This window comes from Corvus moneduloides, chromosome 23 (genome assembly GCF_009650955.1).
Source record: "Corvus moneduloides isolate bCorMon1 chromosome 23, bCorMon1.pri, whole genome shotgun sequence".
Classification (NCBI taxonomy): Eukaryota; Metazoa; Chordata; class Aves; order Passeriformes; family Corvidae; genus Corvus; species Corvus moneduloides.
This window is the reverse complement of record NC_045498.1, coordinates 4,473,600-4,500,037: the sequence shown is the minus strand read 5'-3', so window position 1 is coordinate 4,500,037 and position 26,438 is coordinate 4,473,600. Positions and strand designations below refer to the sequence as shown.

The following is a 26,438-nucleotide window of genomic DNA, read 5'->3' as shown; positions in this document are numbered from 1 at the left end:
AGGGAGAGGCCATTTCCCAGCTCCCATTAGCTGGTGATAATTGCTTTGAGAGCAGAGTTTCATCTCAGGATTTCACGCAGAAATGCCGCCCTCCCAGTGAGTTTCCAGTGATGTCCCCTTCCCCAAGTGCCACATCCATTTAGTGTCCGAAATTCCAGAGCCCCAGAGCAGGGCTGCAGCTCCCAGCACTTCTCCTCCACCCCCGAGGGGACCAGCCTGGCACAACCACGCACCCCCTGGGACAAGGGCGTGTCTCAGAGCCTCCCCCCCGCCTCGGCCGCTGTATCTCTGCAACACGAAGGTCAATTGAATTCATTACAGAGTAAAAATGAAGTTCTCTGATTGATTGAAGGTTCCTCTTTAACACTTCAAGTAAATGTGTTGGTTTCACTTGATGGAAAGCTTTAAAGGTCTATTATAAAATACCCTTTTTATACAAGAAGGGATTTTTTTGCATCATTTTTCTTTCCCTTAATTTTTGTGGGACATAATTATCCTTTTTCCCCCTCACCTCCTTTTCTCTTTAATCGATTTTTTTTTCTTCTTTTCCCTCCCCAGTGCAAAGCAAGGAGCCTTATTTAAAGGGGCACAGACACAAAATCCAGTGGTGTGATGGATACCATGGGTGGAAGATGAGATAGATCCATCCATCTCAGACTTCCCCTGGCTCCCGTTACTCACTTGATTTAAGTTTCCAGGGTGAGGAAAGCTGGAGGACACAACAGGGTAGGTTCAGTGCACTTTCTCCATGCTCACACTGGAAGAGGGGTGATGTGGGGGTCCCTGGGGGCTGCCAGCCCCCGTTACCTGGTGCCAGCTGCCACCACTCCAGCCAGGATGGTGGCTCCTGAACACTGGGGTCACCATCGCCACAATTCATTCCTCTGGTTTGCCTTGCAGAAAATCCCGAGTGCACTGAGGAGGCACTTGCTGCCCGTTTGTGCAGCACTGCTGAGGAGGGAAAATGGGGACAAAAGGGAGAATGATCCCATTTGAGGGGGTGACTGACGGCTCCCTGCTCGGGGGAGGCTGCAGCAGGCATTAATTCCTGACACACTCGTGATCAGGATCGACTGCATCGAGCTAAATCCGGACTCAACAGGAGCTGCTGGGACTCGAGGGGCTGGTGCAGAGCTCCAGGAGGAAACAGCAGCTGGGGGCTGGAGAGGCTGCCCTCAGCCTTTGGAACAGGTTTTACTGGCATTGTCCACCTCCTGGAGAACCTTGCTGCTGGTTCCTGGGAGTCACTGGGGAAATCCCTGACCCGGGAGCAGCAGCTCCTTTGGCTGGGGTTGGATTGGCTGTACCCAAGCAGAGCCCTGTGCCCACGGGAAATCCAGCACCAAAATCCTGGTGCCTTTTGCAGTTCTCTTCAATATTTGGGTTGCAGTGACCTTTCAAATGAGAGTTTGGCAAAGAGGGACAACGTGCCAGGGCTGGGCTCACTGTTCAGCACGGCCCAGGGAACTCGACAAGACAACGTGCTTAATTCCCATATTAAGGAAAAAAAAATCCTGGTGTCTGTTGGTGCCCCAGGGATGGTCACCACAGACCTCCCCGTCTGACGAGGTGCCAGTTCTCGTGCAGTGTGAGTAATGCTCTTTGTCAGCTCCGATAAAGCCTGAAATCTATCACCAGCCCTTTCCTCCAAAGGTTTTGTTACTGAGAAAAGTAATTACAATTTGTCCTTAATTCCAAAAGTGTGCCTGGAAAACTGCCTGGGAGGAGGCTGGGGGGGAGGGGGCTGGTCCAGGGTAGAGTCACAGCCTCGTGCCACCTCTGAGACCCTGAGCTGCCACCTCGGGGGCTGCTAAAGCTGGAAATAGAGTAGGGGAGGCACAATGGGCAGCTGGGGAGTTGGCTGCTCTCGAGCAGGTCCTGTGACACCGATGCTGCAGCTCCTGGTCCTTTGGCAGCTCCTGGCCATGCTGGGGAGGGGAGTCACCCCTGTGAGCGTCCCCACAAGTCCCTGCCCTGGCCAGCTGGGCCTCTGGGCTGATGGATGACACAGAATTTGTTTTTCAACCCCAGTTGTTCAGCGGAAGGGGAAAAGCTCTCCTTCTGCCTCTGGACCTGATGCGATGAGACATGTGACGGGGAAGATGAATTGAGGGCTGCATCTGAAGTGCCAGATACATAATCCATCCTAAATAGGCTTCATTAGTGCTAACAATTAAAGTTACCATTGTGGATTGAATACGTTTTCTATTAACTTTGCCCTTGTCTGCAGCTTGGACTCACCTCGCAATAATGAGCTGTGTCACTTCTGATCTATTTCTCATAATAGCTCCTTTCTCCTCTAAATCTGGGCAAAATATGATTTATAGGCAGGGCTGTCGTCTGGGTGTCCGGCACAGGGAAGGGGTAAATGTGGGCTGGAGCTCATAGCCCTTGCTGGCTCTGTGGGGAGCAAAAACTGTCCTGGGGCTGGGATTTGGGGTGATGTCCACACCTCAGGGGTTGTCAGGACAGAGGTGAGCTGGGGCAGGAGTCTTCCTCGTCCTGCTGGAGCAAAAGGAGTGACACCATCTGAGGATTGAGTCCTGAGCCCCAAACCCCCTGGCAAGGATCCACCTGCCATGGATGTGACCATGTTTCCTTTCCCCGTGGACAAGCACAATCCCAACAGGCAGCAGATGTTCCAGCAGCCAAGTTTTCCCAGGACAGGTGGTTTTTTGGGGATCTCTTTGCATGTCTACATCACCTTTCTTGCCTCAACTCTGAGGAAACGTGCCTGGCTTTCTTACTGATACAGAGTGCCCTGCCATGGAGCGTGACTGGTACAGCTCAAGGGACTGGGGCTGGACTCATCCTCCTGGCTTGGCCGGAGCTGTGGGCAGCAGGAGGGTTGGAAACCTGCCCCTGTCTCCTCCACATCCAAATCTCCTTTGTCTCAGCTGAGCTCCAAAGCTCTGCCAAACGGAGAGCAAGCCACAGCAGCAGCAAAAGCCCTCCTGACAAATACGTCCCCCTCCTTCGAGGCTGACTGTCACCTCATTATATCAGCAGTGATGAAGGGAGGAAACTGGCAACCCTCTGCGAGGTGTTTTGGTGATAAATTGAGAGTGCCTGGTGTAAAGCTGTAGCATATTAAACTTGATTCTGGGTAGATAAAGCAGGAGGCAGCAGTGGCCTGACCCTTTTCTCCTGGGCACCACAGTTTGGAGGAACACGCTCAGCCAGGGCATCTTCGAGTTTAAATAATTATTTATTGTGTTTAATGTGAAGCTCGTGTTCATGCAGGCAGAGGCAGGAGAAGTTCCCATTTGATGTTTTTGTCGTGTTTCCCACCCCAGAGCCATCCCGAGTCCTGGCTCAGCAGCACAGGTGGGATGAGCAGGACTGGCTCACTCTGCCCGCTCCCCTGTCCCTGCAGGGCTTGGATCTCCAGCAGGGCTGTTTGGAGAAAAAAAACATCCAGGACAGAAAAAAACCCCAAGGAGTTGTGACAAACAAGATCCATCAGCTCAAGTTAAACAGTGTGCAATGCTCTGGGACCTTTCCTGATAATTAAAAGCAATGTGATGGCTCCGTGCTGGTGAGAATTTATTCTGTCACTTGGCCTCAGAGAAGCCTCTGTGCCAGGAAGTGTCACTCGTGGGTGTCAGGGCTGTCACTGGAGTGCTCTGGTGTGGCTGTTGGGGGTTGTGGCCCTCCACAGTACAGATGGATGAGCAGGCAGGGCTGGATCTTGTCACCCTCTCCCTGTCACCCTCTCCCTGTCACCTTCTCCCTGTCACCCTCTCCCTGCCTGCTGGCCCTTCCCGAGCAGTGACACTCCACACTGGGCTTGTGTTGGAGGAATTCACATCCGTCCCAAGGGAATACTTCCCATCAGCGAGGCAGCATCACTGCCAGCAGGCAGTTGCCATGGCAATGAGGGTCTGGAGTGGCCTGGGCAGAGGATGACTGGGTTTTTTTGTTTGTTTGTTTTGGGATTTTTTGGGGTTGTTATTATTATTATTATTATTATTTTAATCTGGCCCTGGTTTCCTCTGTGGGAGCCAGAGCTCTGCAAGGCCTCTGCTCCAGAGTGTGGGGACAGGAGCTGGGCAGCGAGGGGAAATGGGCAGCAGTGAGGGGGTGCAGGAGGAGTGGGAAGTTCCACTGGTGAGGGAAGGAAGGCATTGATGTCCACATCAGCACCATCTTCTGGCTGGAGAGGGCTGGCAGGGCAGGGGCAGGACCAGCGTGGCACCCACATCTTTTTGGCACCCACATGGCCAGAGCAGGACCCTCCCCGTGTGCTGGCACTGCCTGGAGGTGACCCCAGCCCGGTGTGGGGGTGTGGTGCCAGCACTGCCTGGCATGGGAGGACACCAAAGCCCTTTGGAGGAAGGTGTGGCCCCCTCCACCCGGCCTCAGGCTGGGACTCTGTGCAGCGGGAGGCTCCCACAGCTGGCTGAGCACGTTTCTCAGCAGGCTGAGCAGTTTCTCCTGCTGTTCCTGCTGTGACAGAGAAGTCCCAGGCAGCCGGCGTGTCCAGGGGAAGGTGTGGCTGCTCAGGGGGTGTTGCACACATTGGTGCTGCAAACGAGGGCACCGAGTCTGTCAGACAGAGTGACATGACCCCTGATCAGCTGGGTGAGCTCAGAGAAGGGGATGATTTCGCTTGGCTGGGGCTGAAGTCGCAGCACCACATCAGCTCTGTGCAGGCCTGCTCGGAGCTCAGCTGGGCACAGCTTCCTGTCCTCCATCCCCTTCCCCTCTGACCCGAGATAGCTGAGCACAATTTGTCCCTACTCTTCTTCTGAGAGGCCGTAGATGGGGCTGTAAATCTTCCCCAGCACCAGGATGTTCCCTGTGTGGGTCTGTGCAGGACAACTGCAGGGTGAGATTTCAGCATCGCCCACCCCCTGCTCTCCTGCCGAAAGCCTGGCACGTCCTGCACTGCACAGGAACCTCAGGGAGAGCCCAAGGTCACCAGGATGTCATAGCAGCCCTTGGAATTGAGATTTTATCTTGTGGAGCTGTTCGGTGCTTTGCTCTCAAAGCCATCCTTCATCGCTCCTAAGGGAAGGGACTGCCTGGCCCGGAGCACGCGGAGCTTTTCGTATACACGGTATCAATCTCCGAGAGGGAAGCACTTTTATATTGGAGATCTGATGGAGGAATAAATTCCCACAGAAGTAGAAAGCAGAAGCTAATAGGCTTTTTCACAATGAAAGAATAGATCTGCTGACAAAGGCACTTCCAGGGCATCAAAATAAACTGTATTTTCTGCGAAGACCACGGATGTCCCAGAGCCCCCTCGCCTCCACAGCCACCCAACCGAGAGTGGCCATTCCTGGGATGCTCAGGGCACACTCCTGAGCCCCATCAGGGTCACCTCATGTGTCACCCACACAGAGAAGTCTTTGGTGGTGTGTCTTGGGTCAGTGATGTCCCTCCTGGCTTCTGCTCCCTCTGCTCACCCCCTGCTTGCCTGGACACCGCTCTCTACTCCCAGCCAGCACAAGGGCATTGACCCACCCTGCCAGAGCCCTGCTCCTGGTGCTCTCCATTATGGAAGAAAAAGGCTCCCAGTGCCTTTTTCTTTTCCCCTCTTGAAAAAATGGGCATTAATTTGTCTTTCCTATCAATGCATTTTCCAGTTAAAACCACTCTCTGCCTGCCCTTGCTTCCCACCCCACAAGAAAACCAACCCTCTTGAGGAAATGGTGCTTAGGAGACCAAAATTTACTGAAGTCTTCCATGCTGCAATCCCCAAAGGGGTGGGGACGGGGGGAGAGGAAATTATTTGTTCAATTAATTATAAATGTTTTAATTTAAATGTCTAACGTAGAAGATAGTCAGATATAAACCAGCAAACTACTGAAGTGGTTTATGGGTCCTTAAAGAGCAGAAAACGCTTGTTCTGATTCTGCTAAGATCACTCAAACGACTTTTCCTCCCGAATTCAGGGTAGGGTGCAGTGGGAGGCAGAGAGGGGGAGATTTCCTCTTGTATTTCACATCCCCCCAGGCAAGTTGTGATAAACGTTTAGCAATTCCTTTCTTTGGAGCCCGGAACTCGCCTTTGAAAAACACAATGGTTGCCCCGTGCTGCTGAGAGGTGGAACGAAAAAACAAAGAAGAAGAAGAAATCTTCTGGGTCAAGGTCACCTCTTGCTGTAGGATCGCTCCTACACCTACCACATCCCTGTCATCCTGCTTGATATCCCGGCCAGCCCCACGGCCGGGGACGGCGCTGCCGTGATTCCACAGCGAGGGATGTTTCAGGTACATCTGTCTTTGTTCCCTGCCTGTGTTCCCTGCCTGCTGCACAGCACCAAAGCCCTCCGTACACAGCATTAATGAGCTGATTTACACAGGGAGAGCTCCAACCCGCGCTTTATCTTGTCAAAAACACAGAAATGCGGAGTTATGAGGCTTATTGTAGAGAGAAATGTTGCCTGCAAGCGAGAGATCCTGAACGGAAGTTTCTTGAGTGACTGAGGTAGAGGGAGTCCATGGGTCTGTGTGTGTGGCTAGAGCAGAACAGACCACAGAATCATGGAATATCCCCCTGGAAGAGACCCACAAGGGTCATCCAGTCCAGCCCGTGGCCCTGCACAGACACCCCAACAATCCCACCCAGTGCATCCCTGAGAGCGTTGTCCGAACGCTCCCGGAGCTCTGGTAGCCTTGGAGCCGTGACCTGGGATAAATTTGCCAAGCCAGGGCCTTGCTGCCACCAGGATTCTCCGGCCGATTTCAGCTCTCACCCCTTCCTCCTGCAGCTTCTTGCAGTCCAAACCCACTGTTGCCATCGCATTCCCTCGGCTCTGTTTTCCCTGCCACCGCAGTGCCCCTGCTCCCTGTCTGCTTGGTGACTCCGACAGCAGTGCCACTGCTCCTTCTCCTCCACTGTTCCTATTGTGTGTCTGAAAAGGAGCAGACAGCTTGGGAGAGGGTAAATTGGACATCTAATAAATGCATTTTCTCAGTTCTTTTTTTCTCTCTTGTCTCCAGCTCGTCCTGCCCTGAAAACTATTTTCCTGGAGTTCCCATTGTTGACCCCTAGAGCTCCAGAGATGTTACCTAAACTAAATGGCTTTGCTTTTCATACTCCAGCAAAATGTCTCTTGCTTCCAGCACAACTCATCTCCTACCAGGCCACACAGAAACAGTTACAGCAGCAAAAGGCTTCTACACTCACAATTACAAGTCATTGCGATGCACCACTGGGCTGAGCAAGAGTCTGTGCAAAGAAATTTGGATTTGGGGATTATAGAGGGGGGGGTTATTTTTATTTTTTCTCAGCCTTTTCCCAAGAGGAAAAAAAAACAGAAGTGGTTTCAAGGCAGGTTTCTCATCAGCAGGGGGCTGTGTTAGTGGTGTCAATGCCCGGCTGGCTCCATCAGCCAGACCCCACAGCATGGCCAGGGGGATATTGAGGGCTCCAGCTCCTCAGCACCAGGCAGGGGAGGTTTTCTGGGAAGCTCAAACCTCATGCCTGTCCTGAGAGCAGGAGCTGAGCAGCTGCCAGGGGAGAGCAGAGCCTGTGCAAGTGTTCAGGGACCTGGGGCACAGGCGTGTGGCAGCCACCTGGAGGGGTGGGCAGCAGTGCCAGGAGCTCAGGAGCGAACACCACGGTGCTGGGAATGCCAGGAGCCACCACTCCATTCTCCTCCAGGGCAGGCAGGAGCATCAGGAGCAGGAGAGAACCAAGCTGAGCTGTAACCTGCCTTGTTAGAAAGCAGAAAGTCTCTCACAAATGGATTTCCAATTTCCCATCCACCTGCTTAGCCGAGACAGATTTCTTGCTTTTATAATTACTTTTTGAGTAGTTACAGGATCTGGTATCCAGGCAACTTGATGCCTCTTAAATCCTCTTGTACATCTGTTTTTTTCTGTTGATTTCTACGTGTTGGGAAAACATCCACCAATCCCTTAAGGCAGACACAACTTTCTCCATGGCTGTTTCTCTTCCCCAGAGTCAGCTGGGTAGGCACCATGCCGTGTCAGCTTTTGGGGGATTCAGGTCTGTGATGCAGCAGCTCCCACAGGCTCTGAGTGGCATCTCTTGGTCTCATTTCCAATAAAATAGTGGCCAAAAAAGGCTGCAATGCATCTTGTCTTCCAACAGCATCCTCAGGCAGCTTCCATGTCTCAGGATGTCTTCCCATGGCTCAGGTCCGTCCCTGCTCCATGGGCCATTCAGGCACATGCTCAAAACCTCTTCATTTTGGGGGTGTTTGTGCCCATCTGGGTCAAGGCAGGTTGGAAATGCTTCAATTAAAGCACAGCCACCGTTAATTGCTCTGGACTGTCCTTCAGGGGCCGGGGCAGGAGCGGGGCTGGCGGTCACAAAGTCACATCTCTCAGCAGTGCAGGAGTGCACAGGGCCCGAGCTCTGACTTTCCCCTCCTCCCATTCATCTACACTTGCACGGACAGCTGAAGGAGGAGGGAAGCAGGAATGGCACACGCTGCTGCTCTAGGCCCCAAGAGGCTCTTCATTACCATGCAGAGAGCACGGGGAAGTCAAGTCACCCTGCGAAAGGTCACACAGCAACACGCGCTCCGGGGCTCTGACCTCTGGTGGGGAAAGCGTAATTGAATTAACTTTTGCTGGCTGTTCACCTGCTGGAGTCATCTGGAGGTCTGCATGTGGGTCACATCGTGGGGGCTGCTGGTCCCTGTGTCCTGGCTGCAGCCCTGGCAGCACTGTCCCTCTGTCCCTCTGCCCCCCGGCTGGGTGTCCTTCAGCACAGACACAGCGCTTGGGCTTGGAGCTGTCGCTTGTGGTCGTGGTGGCAACAATTAGGCCATCAGTCAATAAACTAATACTCTCATTTAGAGTCATTAGGGACTGCGGATCCAAGCATCTGCTTCTGCTAATGACTTTAAAAGTTGGCTAAATATGGCAGACCTGCTCTCGCGGAGAAGGAAGCAACAGGAGTTCGATGCGGAATTGGGCTCTGGTGAACACGACGTCAATTTTAATTAGCAGGCGTCTACAGCTTCCCAACTAAACCAAAATAAGTGGCCAAGGGAGGGTGCTGGAGGCTGCTCGGGGCTCGTTTTGGGAGCCCAGTTTCCCGGCACAGGGGTCCCAGGTGGCTCTGCCAGGGGGAGTGAGCCCCAAGGGTGCCCTCCAGGCACCAGCCCAGCTTGTGCTCAGCGCTCCCTGGGCTGTGAGCGCAGCACTGCTCAGCTGTCACACAGATCTTTTAATCTGGTAAGGAATCATTCATTTCCACCTTCAGGCCTAACACAGGCTGCCAGGGGGATGCTGAAGTCTGAAAAGCCCTATCATAGATCTGTTGTAGCTCAGAGAGAAGGGAAAAAGCTTTTCCTCTAAATGACTGTAAATGTTTTTTGCTCGGAGATGGTGGCTCGGAGATGGGGCTGGCGATTTATGAGCTGGTGTTTGACCTCACTGATGGACACCTCCATCAGCTGTCACCTCCCAAGGCCACCATGTCATGGCGTGGTTTGGGGGGGGAAGCAGCAGCCTCTTCACTCAAGACCCCTCAGGTTGGATGGTGGGAGTGCTCCATGTCCTGCCTGTGGAGCATTAAACGTGGGAATGTTCTCTGGGATCTCGACAGGCAGAGGACGAAACACTCCACAGAGCCCAACCCATCATCCTCCCACAGTGCAGCACCACTGTTTTCCTGATCGATCCATTCCTGCAGAATACCAGACATCATGTTTTTCGGGAATCTCATGTTCCCCAATGCAGGTTAAAAGCAGCAGGTAAAAGGAGCAATTTGAAAAGCCCTTTTCCCTTTTCTTGCGCAGTGAGGCAGATTGAGACATTACCAGCAGTCAGGGATGTTTTAAGGCATGGCCGGCTCAGGATAAAAGCAAAGTCCACACACAAGATTTGGCTTTCAGTGAAGATTTTCTCTCCCTGGCTGCCCCATCGTGTTCCCAACCTCGTGTGGCACCCACTCCCAGCCGTGGGATCAGGACAGGGTTATGGACAGCCCAGTGCTGAGAGTAGGTTTATTGCAGCTCCTCAGAGGGAGTTCTGATGAGTTTAAAAAGGAGAAAATCAGTCTGCTTTTTAAGGTGGGATTTTCTTCAGTACCTACAGCAATCTACAGATCCAGAAAGGTCCTTGTGAGTGAAGATAAACTGTGTGGCACAGAGCAGGTGCCTTTCCATGGCAGTGCTGTGCTGGATGAGCACAGCTGGTGGGTGTAGCAGCTGCAGGGATTTGTATGAATTGCTTGGAAAGGCCAGGTTTGGTGGCTTTCCAGGCAGGGACCCCCAAAGAGCATCCTTGAAAGTGTGAATCCTTGAAAGTGAGAACTGGCTTAGGGGGCTGGAAAAGGGGAAAATCTCTTCCTCTGGAATAAGAGCCCAGCAGATATGGGGCATGGGAGAGTTTTCTGAGGAGGGAACTGACCAAGGGGCTGCTCAGGCGCTGCTTGGGGGGCCTCAGGGTGAGGGTGGACATGCAGGAAGATGTGTCTGCTCCAACTGGGGCTGGAATTTAGGGGGCTGTTGGTCAGCAGAGCCGCTCCTGAGCCCTGGCAGGGGAGAGCCCCAGCCAGGGAATGCATCAGCAGCACTGGGAGCTGGGAAGCAGCAGCCCAGCCCTGCAGCTTGCTGGAGAAAGATGGAATGCTGCTTCCGTAGCCAACGCTCTTGATGCTCTTTTTAATACATATATTAAAAGGGTGCTAATAAGCAAATCCGTCAGTTATGCAAATGAGTGGCAATTGCATCTTGAAGAGCATCCCACAGTTTAATTACATCATAATTGCAATGTAACACTTTAATTACCATATGCATCACAAAATCATGAGCACTGTTTCTAATCTCTTCTCTAATATTTCAAATCAAACAGATTGCACAGGGCCCGGCGCTGCACTGCCATCCTGCACGGGGAAGCGACGGATTCATCCCATCCCCTGCAGGATGGAGGCTGGGAAGGGCTTCTCTGTCCCTGCCTGGCCATGCTGGTAGCAGATGGCTGCCTGAGTGTTCCTGGCGGGTATCTCCAACCACATCCCACTGTCAGGGACATGCTGGAGTCGTGTGCCTGCGCTCCCGGGAGCGAAGAGAGGGTGGTGGCCACGCTGGGCACCGCTCCAGGATTTTCCCAGAGATCCTGTTTTAAACCTGGACCCTCTCAGTCTCCACCCCTGCCCAGTTTGGGGTGTTCACACCAGCCAGGTGAGGCAGCTGCTTAGATAAAGGGATGAAGATTTGCAAATGGCTGTCTTGGAAGAAGCAATTTGATGAAAGAGCTGCCCGTGATCCTCCCTTCCCCACCCAGCGCAGAAAAATGAATTTCACATTCTCCCTCTCACCCCAGAGAAGAAAACAATAAAGCTTTCTGGGGCACAGCTTTAGCTGGAGGCCTGGGAATTCGATTTGAACCAGTTGATTTAGTAAATCTTCCCAGTTTGCATGTTTTACTTTTCCTCCCATCCGGCTTCTTTCGTTCCCCCATAAAGCCACATCTAATAAGTGACTTAAGAAAAGTAACAGATTGGCTTAAAAAGGGACTAAAATCCACATCTGGGGACTAAGAGATGAATGTTTTTAACAGAGATGGGTGTGATGGAGTAATGGATCAGGAGAGGAGTGTGCTGGGCAGATGAATCCCTCCTGTCTCCATGGCAGTCCCCAGCATGGAACTCTGCTGGGAAGGGGCTGGGGGCTCCCTGCTGGCCCCGTACCCGGCTCTCCTGGCACATGGAGCAGGACCAGGGTGGCCTCCCAGCCCTTTCCAGCACTACTGCTCTTACTGCAGGTTGCACAGTTGCTTTGCCGTGAGCTGGCAGTGATTTAAAATCATCCTACACTAATCCATATAAATTCTTTTAATCGTGGATTTAATCTTCTAAGCGTGCGGTAATTAAATTACACATCAGTCAGAGGCACATCAACAAAAGGTGTGAGTTTACAGGCCCGCGGGCAGGGCTTCAGGACAGCCCACGGCCAGGACAATCATTTGATTCCTCCACTGTTGCCTTGTCACTGGTTTTTCCCTTTCTGTCTCTTGCTCCCAACAGAGTCATTTCGGTTGGAAAAGCCCTCCGAGAGCATTGAGTCCAAGCTGTGCCACATCCCCACCTTGTCGCTGAGTGTCACATCCAGTCATTCCTTGGACACCTCCAGGGATGGGGACTCCAAACCTCCCTGGGCAGCTCCAAGGCCTGACCACCTTTTCCATGCAGAAATTCCTGCTCATGTCCAACCTGACTCTCCACTGGCACAGCCTGAGGCCATTTCCTCTTGTCCTGCACAAAAAGGAGAAATGGGAGAGGAGAAGATACAGCCCCAGAAGGAGCTGATGGCCGGGACACGGCCTGGAGCAATCCACATGCTGGGATGTTCCTGGAGAGCAGGAGGAGACCTGGAGGAAAGCACTCCCGAGCTCCCCGAGCAGAACACTTTGATGGGCTGGCGTTAATGCAGGGAAACACCGTGACACCAGAAGCACATTAACAAATTAAACTTTGGCGCTGGGAAGGGAAAAGTCTCGGTGAACTGCGAGGTAGGGAGAGGACTGACTTCGGGAATGTGACAATTACTGTACTTAACATTTTTTTTACATTAAGAGCCAAACAGGAGCATATATTTAATTCATTAAACCAGTCTGAAGTGGCTCCCTCCATCCCAGAGCCGTTAATCGGCGCTCAGTGTCTCCTAATGAAGGGGTCCCTGTAAGGTCAGCCCGACGCTCCTTAGCTAATCGGAGACTTATTTGTTTTGCAAATTGCTCTCCCATTTTGAACCACCGCGCAGTAATTTCCATGGCGGGGAAGCAGGAGAGAGTTCACGAGGCTGGGCTTTGAAGCCCTCAATCTGTCATTGGGAGGAGGATAAAAATTGCCTGGGAAAGAGAAGGAGCAGGATGCTGGGTTTGTTCCAGGCAATCCAGCCCCGTCTTCCACGTCGGGACTGAGCGGTGGCTGGAGGGCTGCGTGGGCAGTGGCACCATCCTGCACATGCCAGGGGACTGGGGACATGGTGTGACACTGGGAACGCCCCACCATGCCTGGCTGGGCACTGCTGTCCTGCCCTGCCCTGCCCTATCCCTTCCATCCTCCTCTGAGGTCCACAGGGGACCTTGTGTGGTCCATGGGGGTCCTGCCCATGTCCTCTGCCTGAACATCTGCATCCTCAGATGCCCAAAAGCAGAGGGGCTGGGCACGGAAAGAGGTTTCCAGGGATGGCAGCGTCCCTGGTCGGTCTGGCAAAGGTGGGTCTGTGGGAGTGGGGCTGTTCCAGGCAGGGATGCAGAGCACAAAGTGGGGATTTTAGGACAGAGGGTGAGCAGTGGGGACACCCACAGAGCCTGAGGAACACACAAAGCATGAATCAGCTGTTAAAACCCTTTTCCTTCTCTCCCTGAGGCTGCTGCAGGTCTGGCTGCTGGCCTGGAGCACAACAGGTCCACTTTGACTGGGCATTCGTGTTTATCTCTGGTAGAGGAAGCATCTCCCACCCTTTCCACGGATGAAGACCCTCCTCCATTCCGCTGTTTTACGGATGTGCCCGTGGGAACAAGCTGGCTGACAAAGTGTCCCTTTGCATCCCGATCCAGCTCCGTTCCTGTGGCACACAGGGCACAGCTCCTTGTCCCCTCCAGAAAGGAATGAGATAGATTTGTCTTTACAAACAAACTGTGGGTCTGCTGATAGGTAAAGATAGATGCTGAGAGATGAAAGAAGCAATGGGAAGAACCATAAATTCCATAGAAAAAGAAAAAAGGGGGTATGCATTAGAAGGGGGTCTGTATTAGGCAATTTGGGGAGTCTGTACCTCTCAAGTACCTCAGCCAATGGGAAAGAGAGAGGGAAAAGCGGCCGGGAAATTGGGATAAAAGGAGGCTGCATCCTCCAGCAACCTGAGAGACACCAGGGAAATGCCCCATGGCCTCTCCCTTTATTCAAATAAGGTACCAGGGCTCCTCTGTCTCCTTTTTGGACATAAACCTCTGGTGTTTGTGGATTAATTTTCCTGACACTCCTCACCCTCCAGGGCTGGAGAGGGTGAGGTGGGACCTGGACTTTGCTTTTGGAAAACAGGGAAGAAGGCCTGCATTTTGTATTTTAGGTCCAAAAGCAGAGTGCGGTGTAAATTGGGGCTGTCAGCCTTTCCTTCCCAATCCATCAGCCGGGAGCTGCTGCCTCCCCCTGTCCCACAGCAGGTGATTGAGAGCCCGGCGGCCGCTGCTCCCGATTTCCCTCTTACACTGAGAAATCAGCAGCGAGAGCAGAAGGCAGAAGCTCCCTGTGCTCATGCTGGGGCTGCTGCCCTGGCTCTCTGGTGACTGACCTTTGGCCATGAGCTTTTAGCAGGGATTTTCCCCTGGTTTCAGAGCAGGATGACTGGGAGCACTGGGAGCAGACCCCAGCTCTCCTGGCTGCTCTGCTCGTTCCACTTGGCAGTCGCTTGAACTTACAGCAGTGCAGGGGGAGAAAGAACCTTTATTTTCCAATATCACAGACAAAAAAAGACCCACCACCTTTACTCTCATTTCCCCTTAAAGTGATGATGTCTACAGTGTAAAGAAAGCATTCCACTGAGGCACAACTTTTTCCCAAATGTCATGGAAATGGAGGAATTTCAGCAACTGTATTTTTGTGCAAAAGAGGAGAGAAAGTATATTAATTTTAAAAGGTTACATTGATTGCAGTCAGGCATGGACCTGCAGCAAGGAGCCCAGTGCAAGGAGGAGTGGGAACGAGCTGCTTTCCTCTCCATGGAGCTGCTCCACCTCAGCATCTCCTCAGGATGCTGGGGCACCCCCAGTGCCACAAGCCAAAAATCCTTAACTCTGAGAGGACCAAGCACGGGTGACCCTGGAGCCTGGGAGAGAGCAGCCCTGGCTCCTGAAACACGAGGCTTCATCCATGAGCAGAGCCCTCATCGAGCTTGGGGTTGGTGGTGAGGAGTTCCCTGGGAACAAAGTAAAGGGTGAATTTTTACTGGGCTTTTATTTCTCTGCAGGATCTCTGACATCTGGGAAGAGTTCCTGATCCTTCAAGGTAATAGAGCTGGTTTCCTGCAGCTCTGTTGACACACAGAATGAACTCTGAAGCCTCTGTTTCCAGACAGGCTGGGGGAGAGGTGGGAGCACCAGACATGGTGGTGGAGAAAGTTGAGTTTGGTGTGGTCTCCCCATGCCAGCCTGGGGTTGTTTGGGGGCTGCAGTCCTGGCTTGGCTCTGCTCCTGAGGGCAGGGAAAGCTGCCTTTTGGAGACCTACCCAGTGTTCCCTGGTGTGCTCTTCCAGCATCTCCAGAAACCTTGGGTTTGGTTAATTCCTGGAGCAGTTTGTAAGCACCAGAAAGTGGCAAAGGCAGCCTGGAAGGACCAACAACGCCTGTCTGCTGCACGAGGGAAGTGCTCCTGCAGCAGATGTGAGCTGTGAGCATCACCAGGGCAGTGTGGTGCTCAGAGGCTCCTGGTCCCTGGGATGGCTCTGCTGATTTGGCCTCACTTTAGCAGAGATGGGTCCAGTTACCTTCTTCAGGCACTGGCTGCCCTTGTGTTACACCATCTGGCCTGGCCACCGGGCCCTGCCGTGGGGATGGGATGGACACAGGCTCCTGGGGAGGTGTTTCTCCTTGCCACCAAGGCACCATGGCTGGTGCTAGTAACAACTTCCGTCCTCTTCCAGGGCAGCAGGACATAACCTCAAGTGGTCACTTGCCATTGCAACTCATGGGATCTTCTTTTTCTCACAAGGACTAGAGCTGGGGGCAAAGTCACCCAAGAAGGAAACAAGAGCCCGAGTCTCTCTCATGAAAGCACAAGGGAATTTTTAAATCCCAATGACCAAATTTCCCTGCCAGAGCTCCTCTCCTCCTCTTCCCTAAGGAACGACCTCTGTGTGGCACCAACGCAGGTGCAGGACCGGTCCCTCCGCCGCCGCCTTCGCCTGAGCTCCGGCATTTCCCACATCAAGCGTGAACCAAGGCTGACCTTCCCCGGCGGGCGGGAAGTGCCGGAGCTGTACCTGCATCTCCACATCAATGCCCGTCCCCTCGAGGTGCTCTCTGTGCTTGAAAGCCATCCCGGCGGGGTTGTGCCCCGCAGCGTGGGGCCGGGGAGGCCCATCCCAGCTCGGCGCAGCCGCCGGTTCCCCGCGCTGCCCGAGCGGTGTCGGGGCTCTGGGCTTCAATGGCAGGAGGAGGAAACGCTTCGCCTTGATCAGGAGGGATAAGAATAGCGAGCGGCAGGCGGCGGCCGGTGGGGTGCGGATGAAAGGCGGCTGGCTCTCATTCTTCCCCCGCCCGGGGTGATCTGCCCCTTCCTTTCCCGAGCCATAATTGCGTGGCACGCTGCAGATGAGTGTCACACTCCACCAAAGCCCAAGCACCGCGAGGCCAGGGCTCCGGGCTCGCCGTCAATGAGTGGGGAGGCAGCGAGGATGCTTTTGATGCCGCTCTTCTTCCTCTGACGTGCTGAAGAATTATCAGGCTCTGAGGAAGGCATTTCTCCAGCTTGGAGCTTTGCCTCGCTCTGCGAAGGAGAACAACTGCTGCTCTGCCATTCCGAGAGGGCAGAGCGACAGCACCGGCCCATCCCCCAGGAAGTGCTCAATGGGCGCCTGGCCAAGGCCAGACCCAAACCCACCATCCCTGAGCCCTCCACAGCACCCAACCATCACAATGGTGGACACGCCTGTGACCCTTCCTGACATGGTCATTGGCTTTCGGTGGCTTCTGCTCTTGGAGGTCATGCTGGAGACAGCCTGGTGTGGGGAGCAGAGCCCTTCGAGGTGTTGTGACACCTCAGCACCGCGATTTCCAAGCCCAACAGCTGCAGTGGGGCATCATGGCCTCTCACTTCCCTGTGTTTTTTCAGGTGCTTCCTCTGGCTTTGCTTTCATTAATTTATCATAGAACATAAGCGGGCTCGAACCTCCACCTCCAGCAGCTGATATCGAATAATTACCCAGCGTATCCCACCTGGAGAAGCGTCCCCAGCTGGCCAACAAATTGCGAAGAAGTTCACTGTATCCTTTAGAGCAAGAAATTACCCTGGAGTGTAAGTTACGGCTCCAGCAGCCCTACAGGTACAAAAAAATAAAATGAAAAGGGTGGGTGAGATGGAGATTTAAGTGGTGCTGTAGAAAACACTGAGCTGGGGACACCTTGATCTGAGAAAACCGGGGGGTTCCCTTTGGAGAAAGGGGGCCTGGCAGCAGTGTCTGAAGGAGATAAAAGGGAAAAACCTGACACAAGAATCTGGGAACATCCCCTCAGCTCTCCCAGGGCAGGCATCTCACAGCTGAAGTCCTTTTCCCTGCATTGGCATGATGCTGCACAACATCATCCCTACAGCTGGCTGGTATTTTTGGGGGGCTATTTTGTCCTATTTTTAGGAAATGCCAATATGGATTGGGAACTTTTTTTGGGTCTGGGAGGGAAAAGGTCAGCCTGAGCAAATTTCTCAACCTGAACCGAAAGCAGAGAGGGGTGACAAACCCACTCCAGCTTCAGATGGAGCTAATTAAAGTGCTGACATTTTAAGACATGATGATGTGAAATCTCTTGCTTCAAGCCAAGTCTGGGCCCTTTTCAGAGTTCAGTTCTGCTGCCCCGAGTTTCCAGGAGAGGTGCAAGCCAGCTGAGAGGGGTGATGGGTTGTTTTTAATGGAGTATTGTCCTTACAGTGCGAGAAAGTTTTTAGCCTTTGGAAGAATCCTATAGCGTCAGGCTGCCTGGGCAGAGAACCCCAAAGAAGCAGAGCTCCCCAGCTCAGGTGCCTGTGAGAGGCTTTGAGTTTTGGCTCTGCTGTGTTTTACCCTGCAGGGACAACAGGGGAGGAGAGCCCCAGCCCCACAACATGGGGGTAAGATGCGGTAGGCACACCCCAAAACCTGTGGCACCACCCCAACAGCTCTCCCCGGCACGAACAGTGACATAAAATCCAACCGTGTGCCGTTTTCCAGAGGATGGAGGCTTTTGGGGTGCCCCCGGGAGGGGAGGGGAGGGTGGGCTGTGGCAGGGCCGTGTGCCATGTGCTGCCAGCGGGGCGGACACGCGAGGCCAGGGCTGGCTTGGGGGAGGGAGGGAGCTGCAATCAGGAGCTCTATTGTGGCTCTGGGCTGCCGGCACAATGCAGCATTGAGAGGCAAAGTCAGCTCGGCTCAGTGGGGTGCGGGAGGTGATTTGGGGGAAGGAGAGATGGGCTCTGACAGGTAGAATGAGACAGGAGTGATGGGGAGAAAGCCAGACTGATCCCACGCCTGCAAACGGCTTCTGGCTCCAAGCCGGGCTGCAGGTCTGGGAGGGTGAGTGAGCTGTGCTGCTGCACTGAGAATATCCCCGGGGTTGTTCCCAGGAGGGACCTGTCTGCACCAGCCCTGGAGACAGGGATGCACCCAGGCGTGAGCGAGACGCAGAGGGGTGGATGGACAGACAGACAAACGGGCTGATCTGCAGGGAGAGGTTGATTGGGGCATGGGGAAGCACGAGCCCAGGCTGCAGCAGGAAAACCCTTCTGTGTGAAGGGAGCTGGCAGGATGCTGGGGTCAGCAGGGGATGGACGGGGCAGCAGCATCATTTGGGGTTTGGGACTCACTTTAAAGCCCCACTCCTCATCACCATCCCTTCTGCAGGTGCCCAGGTGCACCTACCCCTGCCCGGTAAGGGCACAACGAGTCCCAAAGGGCTGTGCTGGTGCCAGCAGGGGCAGCCGGGCTCTGGGGAGCCACAAGCATGGCTCTGTCCAGGCCCCAGCCCTGGGAAAAAAACAATAATGTGGGGACAAATTATTTTATTAGCTCAGAGAAACGGTAAAACACCCTGAGCTCTGCCCCACCATCGTGGTCTCAAGGCAGGTGAGATGCTGGAGGTGAGTTGGTGGGTGTGAGGATGGAAGTGAACTGGTGGATGTGAGGATGGAGATGAGCTGGTGGATGTGAGGATGGAGGTGAACTGGTGGATATGAGGATGGAGGAGAGCTGGGGAGTGTGAGGATGGAGTTGAGGTGGTGGATGTGAGGATGGAGTTGAGCTGGTGGCCTGAGAATGAAGGTGAACTGGTGGATGTGAGGATGGAGGAGAACTGGGGGGTTGAGTATGGAGGTGAACTGGTGGATGTGAGGATGGAGGAGAGCTGGTGGGTGTGAGGATGGAGGAGGACTGGTGGCCTGAGGATGAAGGTGAACTGGTGGATGTAAGGATGGAGATGAACTGGGGGGTTGAGTATGGAGGTGAACTGGTGGATGTGAGGATGCAGGAGAGCTGGGGGGTGTGAGAATGGAGATGAACTGGTGGATGTGAGGATGGAGATGAACTGGTGGGTGTGAGGATGGAGGTGAACTGGTGGGTGTGAGGATGGAGGTGAACTGGTGGGTGTGAGGATGGAGGTGAGCTGGCGGGTGTGAGGATGCAGGAGAGCTGGGGGGTGTGAGGACGGAGATGAACTGGTGGATGTGAGGATGAAGGTGAACTGGTGGATGTGAGAATGGAGATGAACTGGTGGATGTGAGGATGAAGGTGAACTGGTGGATGTGAGAATGGAGATGAACTGGTGGATGTGAGGATGGAGATGAACTGGTGGATGTGAGGATGGAGATGAACTAGTGGGTGTGAGGATGGAGGTGAACTGGTGGCCTCTCCCTGGCTGAGACATTTTCTGCTCCGTCATCCTGAGTTTTCTGCTCTGTTTTGCCAGGCTGTTCCGGGGGAGGCGGCGGTGCCGCGCGGCGCGTTCTCCCAATGCCATCTAGTGTCAGCTCCGGCGGCCCCCGACAGTTATTTTAAAGCATCAGGGCTGATTTATTGCAGAAGGCTCTTTGAGGGCCAACAGGCTGCCCGGGCTGGTTATTAACAGCAGCACGGATAACTAACGGGTGGGTGCGCAGGCTGGGCTGGATTATTTTTATTATCGCTCCTGTTTCGCACCAAAAACCCACCCTGGCAGGATGGAGTGCGAGGATGCAATGCCGTGTCCGAGGTGATTAAAGTCTTTCAGCCTTCAGCCACTTGTCTCGTAGCCCCGACATCACCTGAGGCTTAATCACTCAGAAAAGTGCTGTCATGTCCTATTGTCGCCGTATTGGGAGCGCGACCTCTTTCCCGTTTAGCTGCCATCTAAAAAGAATGTAACTTGCCAGGAGACAGGCGTGACTCAGGAGACTGGTAATGGGATATAAAGACTTTGACCTGCGGGTCGCCCATTTGGAGGCCGCCAAGGTCAGTGGCAAGGGCGACGATGTCCTTTGCACGGTGATTATTTGGCCAAACAACCCGAAACAGGCACTAATGGGTCCGTCCCTGACAGTCAGCGGGGTTGAGCACTGAGTTGGACTCTGCTCCTACTGTGAGGGCATCAAGTCCTCCAACCCCTCCCCGCCTGGGTTTTGGGGCTGTGTGACTGCCCACGGTCCCCTCCTGCTTAGGAATTTGTCCTCCCCGTCTTTCCCTTGCCACCACTGCAGGGGCATGGTCTGCAGAGGCTGAGAACACTCTTATTTCTGCCTTTTTAGGGGCAAAGAGCCACAGCAGCACCTCCCCCGTGCCCCATTCATCCGCCTCCCGGTGCAGAGGAAGGACAGACGTGCCCTGTCCCCTGCTCGCCCTGTCCCCCGCTCTGCTCAGCACCATCAGCTGCCGTGATTTAGGTCCCTGCTAACCTCATCCTCATCCTCAGCCACTGCTGACCATGTGAATTTATCTCCTCGGTAGAAAACCCATCTCATCGAGGCAGTTTGAGTCGGTGATTAATTAAGGTCTCCCTAGAAATGAGGTTACTCCCTGCAGCCTCACGTATAAATGTAAGATTAATGGGTGCTGGCCGTGTTAGACGGCCACGACCGGGCTAGGCTTGGGAGGGTGTTTGCCTGCTCTCATCCAGACTGTCCTGGAACGCGGGTTTTCCGTGGAAAAACTTCTAAACAATCCCGTGGGACGCGGAATGCAGCTGGCAGTGCAGCCACGGGGCTGAGGAAAGGGGTCCCGGGGCTGAGCCAGGCGCGGAGCAGCCGGTTTGGAAGCAGCAGCCAGCGATGCTCACGGGACTCTCCCGGTGGCTGAGCCCACATCCAGCCTGCTCTGTGTGTCTAATTTTCGCTAATCTGTTTGGGGTTTTTAAATTATCTGCAAACAAGGTGCCTTCTTCACGGAATAACAATGGTGCTGGGGACAGCGAGCAGTGGGCGGCCGGGCTGTGCCCACACCCCTTCCCTGCCGCTCAGCACCGCTCCACAGCTTTGCCCAGGAGTTGTTTGTCTGCCCTTATCCATCATCAATCATGGGATTCCGCCCTGCTAACCAGCATCTGCATGCAGCGTCTCCGGCAGCAGGAGCGAGTCCTGCTGAGCTGGTGTGTAAAGCCTTTGCAATCACCCTGTGCCACGGAGCTGGAGGAGGGTTTAAATACAAGGCTCTTTAATAAGATTAAAAGAGCCCTTTCTTTCCCCACTGGTTTTCTGCTCGCTCTTCCATGCTGCTGGAGCCCTCGGGTTGTGTCAGGGCCTGGCTCTCCGTGGGCTGACAGGTTTCCTAACTCCCCTCCCTGCACTGTCAGCGCAGTATCAGGAACAGCAAATACCAGCTGCAGGAGGAGGAAGCCCAGGTCAGAGCAGCCCCATGCCTCGCGTGTTTGGGTTTTGTCCGTCCTCAGTGTCATCAGTGACCTGGAGAGAAGCCTGTGCCTCAGTGTGTGCAGCAGGAAAATGGGTCTAATCCCGTTTACCTGTCTCCTCCGGAGCTGCTGCGGTGTTTGATTCATGTCAGCGGCTTGGCTGGTGACTGCGGGATGAATGACGCTATATAAATGCAAAGTGTTATTAATATTTCATGTTGTAGTGAAAATGTACTAATGGGGCTTGTTCCTGGAAGATAAAGTGCTGCCATTAATACACCTTTGTGTCCCCTGCGCTGGGGACTCACCTGTGGAGGGCTGGAGGGGGCTCTACCCAGAGCAGAAACTGCTCATCACACCTGGCAGCTCCCCAAAAGAGAGGATTTTTTTTTTTTAAAGAGGAGATTTTAACCCAGAAAAGCACAAAGAGCCACTTCTGACACCCACAAAATTAGGGGTACCTGGGGCAGAAGGTCCCCCCATCCACCACTGGGTGCTGGTGGATGGGTGCTGCTCTGGGCCCTCCCTGCCTGCCCGTGGGGGGACACAGCCCCTGGGAACCCCCTTCCCGGCACAGCCACTACACAGGCATGTTAAAAAAAATAAAAATGGGCTTGTTTGATTTCAAACTGCAGAACTCTTCCCTGGAGCCATCCGCAAACACTGGTAATTTACTTTACAGCTGTTTAGATTTGTTTCTCTACATTTTTTTTTAAACCCCAGCAGAATTGCAAATGAAACGTGTGTTTGCTCCTCAAATGACTCCAGCCGTACGTGAACTCCTGCACCCCGCACCTTCTCCTCGGACCCCCTCTCCTCTGCCCCCCATCCCTGTGCCCCAGAGCTCTGAGATGGGGGTCAGACCTTAAGGAGAGAGTTCTCTGAGCTGGGAGCTCATCTTGGGAGGGCTCCAGATTCTGGTATCAAGGAGGAGTGATGGGAAAGAGACTTGTGCAGCTTGGAGGTGAGGGGAGCACAGGTAAGCAGTTAATTAATTGCCAGTGAAATAATCAGCTGCCACCCATTCATCAGAGGGTAGTGAGGGATAAAGGCTCTGCTAAATTACTGCCATGGTGCAAAGTTTCAATAAAAAAGGATTATAAAGGGCGGTGTTCGGCTGAGAGGCCCCCGGTGCCGTGGGCGGGGGCTCCCAGGGCTTCGGCCACTTTGGAGCAAAGGGGATGGGTGCAGGGAAGGCATGGAGGGACCCCGGGTTGTGCTGGACAGCAGCAGCTGAGGGCAGACAGCCCTGAGCTCCCACCCTTCCCCACGGCGGAGCAGCCGGCTCAGCCCTACCCCGCACGGCAGCGCTGCGGGGCCGCCCTTCGCCTCGGGAAATCTGGCACTCCGTGGGACACGTGGGGATCTGCCTGGAGCCTCATCCCTTCCCCCGGGAATCTCCTCCTCGCTCCCAGGAGCGCGGGGGTGACTCATGCGCTGTCTCTTGCACCGGGCGCTGCGTTCCTGCCCTGGGCAGGCGCCGACCCGCAGCAGCGCCGCCGAGGGACAGCCGCAGGTGAGCGGCCTGGGGACCCTCCTCTGCCGCGACCCCCGGCCCTGGGGAGGTGGGGAGGGCGCTGGGGAAGTGCGTCTGACACCAGGGAGATGGGCACGGCCTGGGCTGCTGCCGGAGGAGCGCACAGGGAAGGAGGAATCTGAGGTTTGCATGTTCCTCCAGGGATCCACCGTGAGACGGGAGCCGCCGGCTCCCACGGGAGGGACGAGAACCGGGAGCGTCCGTGGTCACTCCAGTCCTGCAGGTGGGTGCACTGGATGGGCTGTGCAGAGCACGGGATGTGTTTACCCCCGAGAGCCCCCCCGGCGAGGGGGAATCTTGTTATTTCACTGGTAGGTAAAATATTTAAGGAGAGCCAGTGCCAAACGCAGCCCTGGGAGTCCTGCTCGCTGCAGCTCCACGGCGCGTGGGGTGTGTTTGATCTGGCACGATGCGAGCCGGGGTCAATTCGGCCATGCAGGGGCGTGGGGCTGGTGAAAATTGGTTGTTTTGGCTGCCCGGCCCCACGGCAGCTCCTCGGCATCGCAGGGGCTGTGCAGCCCCCCAGCCCAGCCCAGCCTCTGCCCTGCCGTGGGCTCCCCGGTGCGTGGGCACGGCGTGGGGACACGGAGCAGTGGCACAGGGCTCCTCCTGCACTGCCCGGGGGAGCACGGAGGTGACGGCAGATTCCAGTGATGGGAGAGGACGCGGCAGCGCAGCCGGGTGAGTCACGCCCCGGCTGCTCCTATTTGTTGTCCGCCTGGGCCAGGCTGGCAACGTAAGGAAAATTAATAACAAATACCTGGGCAACGAGGCGGGAGCTGGGGCGGGATGGGGGCCGAGCCGTGGGCTGGACCTGGTGGTGGCTGGAGGATGCTGTGGCTGTGGCAGAAGCCCCAAGCGTCACCGGGTCCCCGTGTTCGCAGAGTGGGGGACGGTGCTTGGAGGAGATGCATCACCCGGACCAGGTCTGTGCTGGGGCACGTGTCAGTGTGTCCCCGCGTGCCAGCACGGGTCAGAGATGGTCCTAGGAGGCACACAGGGGCTCTGATGGGGACCTCTTACTGCTTCTTCAATGTCACAGTATGTTCTCTCTTCCCAGGCCGGCTAACGGGATCAGGGAGCCATGAACTGGGGGTCGTTCGAGAAGCTCCTCAGAGGCATCAACCAGTACTCCACAGCCTTTGGCCGCATCTGGCTCTCCCTCGTCTTCATCTTCCGCCTGCTGGTCTACCTGGTGGCGGCCGAGCGGGTCTGGAGCGATGACCACAAGGACTTTGATTGCAACACGCGGCAGCCGGGCTGCACCAACGTCTGCTTCGACCACTTCTTCCCCATCTCCCACATCCGCCTCTGGGCCCTGCAGCTCATCCTGGTGACGTGTCCGTCCTTCCTGGTCCTCATGCATGTGGCATACCGGGAGGCCAAGGAGCAGAGGCTCCGTGAGGCCAGCGGGGACAACTATCGCCGCATCTACCCCAACCCTGGCAAGAAGCGGGGCGGGCTCTGGTGGACGTACCTGTTCAGCCTCATCTTCAAGGCCGGCGTGGACATGGTCTTCCTCTACGTCTTCTACCACTTGTACAAGAACTACACCCTGCCCCGGGTGGTGAAGTGCGAGCTGCCGCCCTGCCCCAACGTGGTGGACTGCTTCATCTCCCGGCCCACTGAGAAGAACATCTTCACCCTCTTCATGGTGGTCACCGCCTGCGTCTGCATTGTGCTGAGCCTCATCGAGGTCGCCTACCTGATCGGGAAGCGGTGCCACGAGCGCCTGGAGGCCGGCGGGGGGGACAGCCGGCGGCACAGCCACGACTGCCCCGTCTCCTGCGCTGACCCCGTGGGCACGGGCGGGCAGGTGTTCCATGGGGTGGACTACAAACCCCCCACGGCTGCCATCCCACTCACGGCCTCCTGCCCCAGCACGCCGTCCAAGGATGAGGCTCGTTCCTAGAGCTGCCCAGGAGAAAGCAGGAGCCGCTCACCTGGCCTACAACTCCATCCTGCTCTTCCTCCTCCGTGCCCCAATGCAGGAGCGCTGAGGGTGGCAGCACCCTGGAGCTGGGCTGTGCCTGAGGGGTCTCTGCTTCTCCTGTCCCGGGAAAGGCACTTCACATCATCCTGCTGAATTTGGGGTAAAGCAGGGGCTGTAGGACACATGTTGTTCCTGGGAGTGACAGGGATCAGCAGCTCCGGGGCAGCTGTGAACTGACAGTGGTGCCCAGACTCTGAGCCTGTACCAGCCAGGACAGACACCCTGATCCCACAGGAAACCCCTCTTCCTATGTATCACCCTACCTCAGCCACTCAGTGGGTGAGAGGGCCACCTCAGACTGATGCAATCGTCATTAATAACATTCATTAGTTGAGTGGGGACAAGAGCAGGTCCCTGGTGCCGCAGCCACCGCGGCAAAGTGCAGGCATGAGGATCTGGCCGGGCAGGCAGCGCCCGCCGTGGGCTGCTGGATCATCCTGCCTGGCCGGGGGAAAACACCTGAGCAAAACAGCCAAACACAGGACAGGAAAAACACCCAACCACTGATTAAACAATAACATTAAATGGCAAAATCTGATCTCATTTATTGTTGTAATACTTCGCGTTCAGCCGTGGCATGGACAGTGCTGCCACTTCCGAGGCCTTCAAAGGGAGCTGAGCGTTAGCTGGCATGAATAATTAACAATAATTTCATGGCAAATGCACTCACAAGTAACATTAACATTGAACATGCAGCACAATCTGTTACTGGTTTTCCTTTACTTAGAGGGTGTGATAATTGTTTTTTCCATGAGCAGCCACGGTGCCAGCGCTCCCTGGCTCTGTCCCAAAGGAAGTGGCACAGGGGGCGAAGGAACACCATCGCTGTGTCATTTGTGGCTGAGGCCATTCTCAGTGACAGATCATTGCAGTGAGCCAGCTGAGACCCTCTGTGGGCAAAACTGAGCTTCCTACCGCCCATCCTGGGGAGAGGACCAGCTGGATGTGCTGGAGAGGGAGGCAGAGGGGCCGCTGTGGCCAGGGGGATGCCGAGGACAGGCAGGGCTGAAGGGAAGCCAAGAGCAGGCAGGGCTACAGCACTGCTGGGTGGGAGGGCAGGGAATGAACCAGCCACTGATGAGGGTGAGGATGGTGGAGAAGCCCTGGGGAGATCCCGGCCACCGGCACAGAACTGTCTGAGCACACAGCAGCTCCTTGTGCTGACACCAGTGAGTTTGGGGATCTTTGGGGACAGAGAGGCAGAAGGTGAAATACAGACAGATTTTTTTCCACTTCTTAGGGGAAGCTGTGCTGGCACTGCCTTCCTTCCGTCCACTCCTGTTGCTGGATTATCCACCTGAAAGTTTTCTTTATGAAGCCTGTAATGTCAGAGGACACAAGCTGTTCTTTGTGTGCGAGCCATTGCCCCGATTGAAAGAGCATGGGCTGGGCTGTTTGTTTTCCAGCA

The 26,438-nt window shown here is 54.9% G+C and overlaps 1 protein-coding gene across 4 annotated transcripts; it reads left to right on the top strand.

Moving 5' to 3' along the window:
• Window positions 1–22,901: 22,901 nt before the first annotated feature.
• On the top strand, window positions 22,902–25,573 carry LOC116455157 (gap junction beta-5 protein-like). Of its 4 annotated transcripts, XM_032132640.1 has the most exons (3): window positions 22,904–23,016; window positions 23,179–23,260; window positions 24,098–25,573. In XM_032132640.1, exon 3 carries the CDS (start codon window positions 24,122–24,124, stop codon window positions 24,947–24,949), a length of 828 nt encoding a protein of 275 aa, XP_031988531.1. In that variant the 5' UTR covers window positions 22,904–23,016; window positions 23,179–23,260; window positions 24,098–24,121; the 3' UTR covers window positions 24,950–25,573. The 4 variants fall into 4 exon arrangements, with proteins under 4 accessions (XP_031988533.1, XP_031988531.1, XP_031988532.1 ...); XM_032132642.1 differs by lacking the exon at window positions 23,179–23,260 and having other exon boundaries at window positions 22,902–23,016; XM_032132641.1 differs by lacking the exon at window positions 22,904–23,016 and having other exon boundaries at window positions 23,024–23,260.
• The last annotated feature ends 865 nt before the right edge of the window (window positions 25,574–26,438 follow it).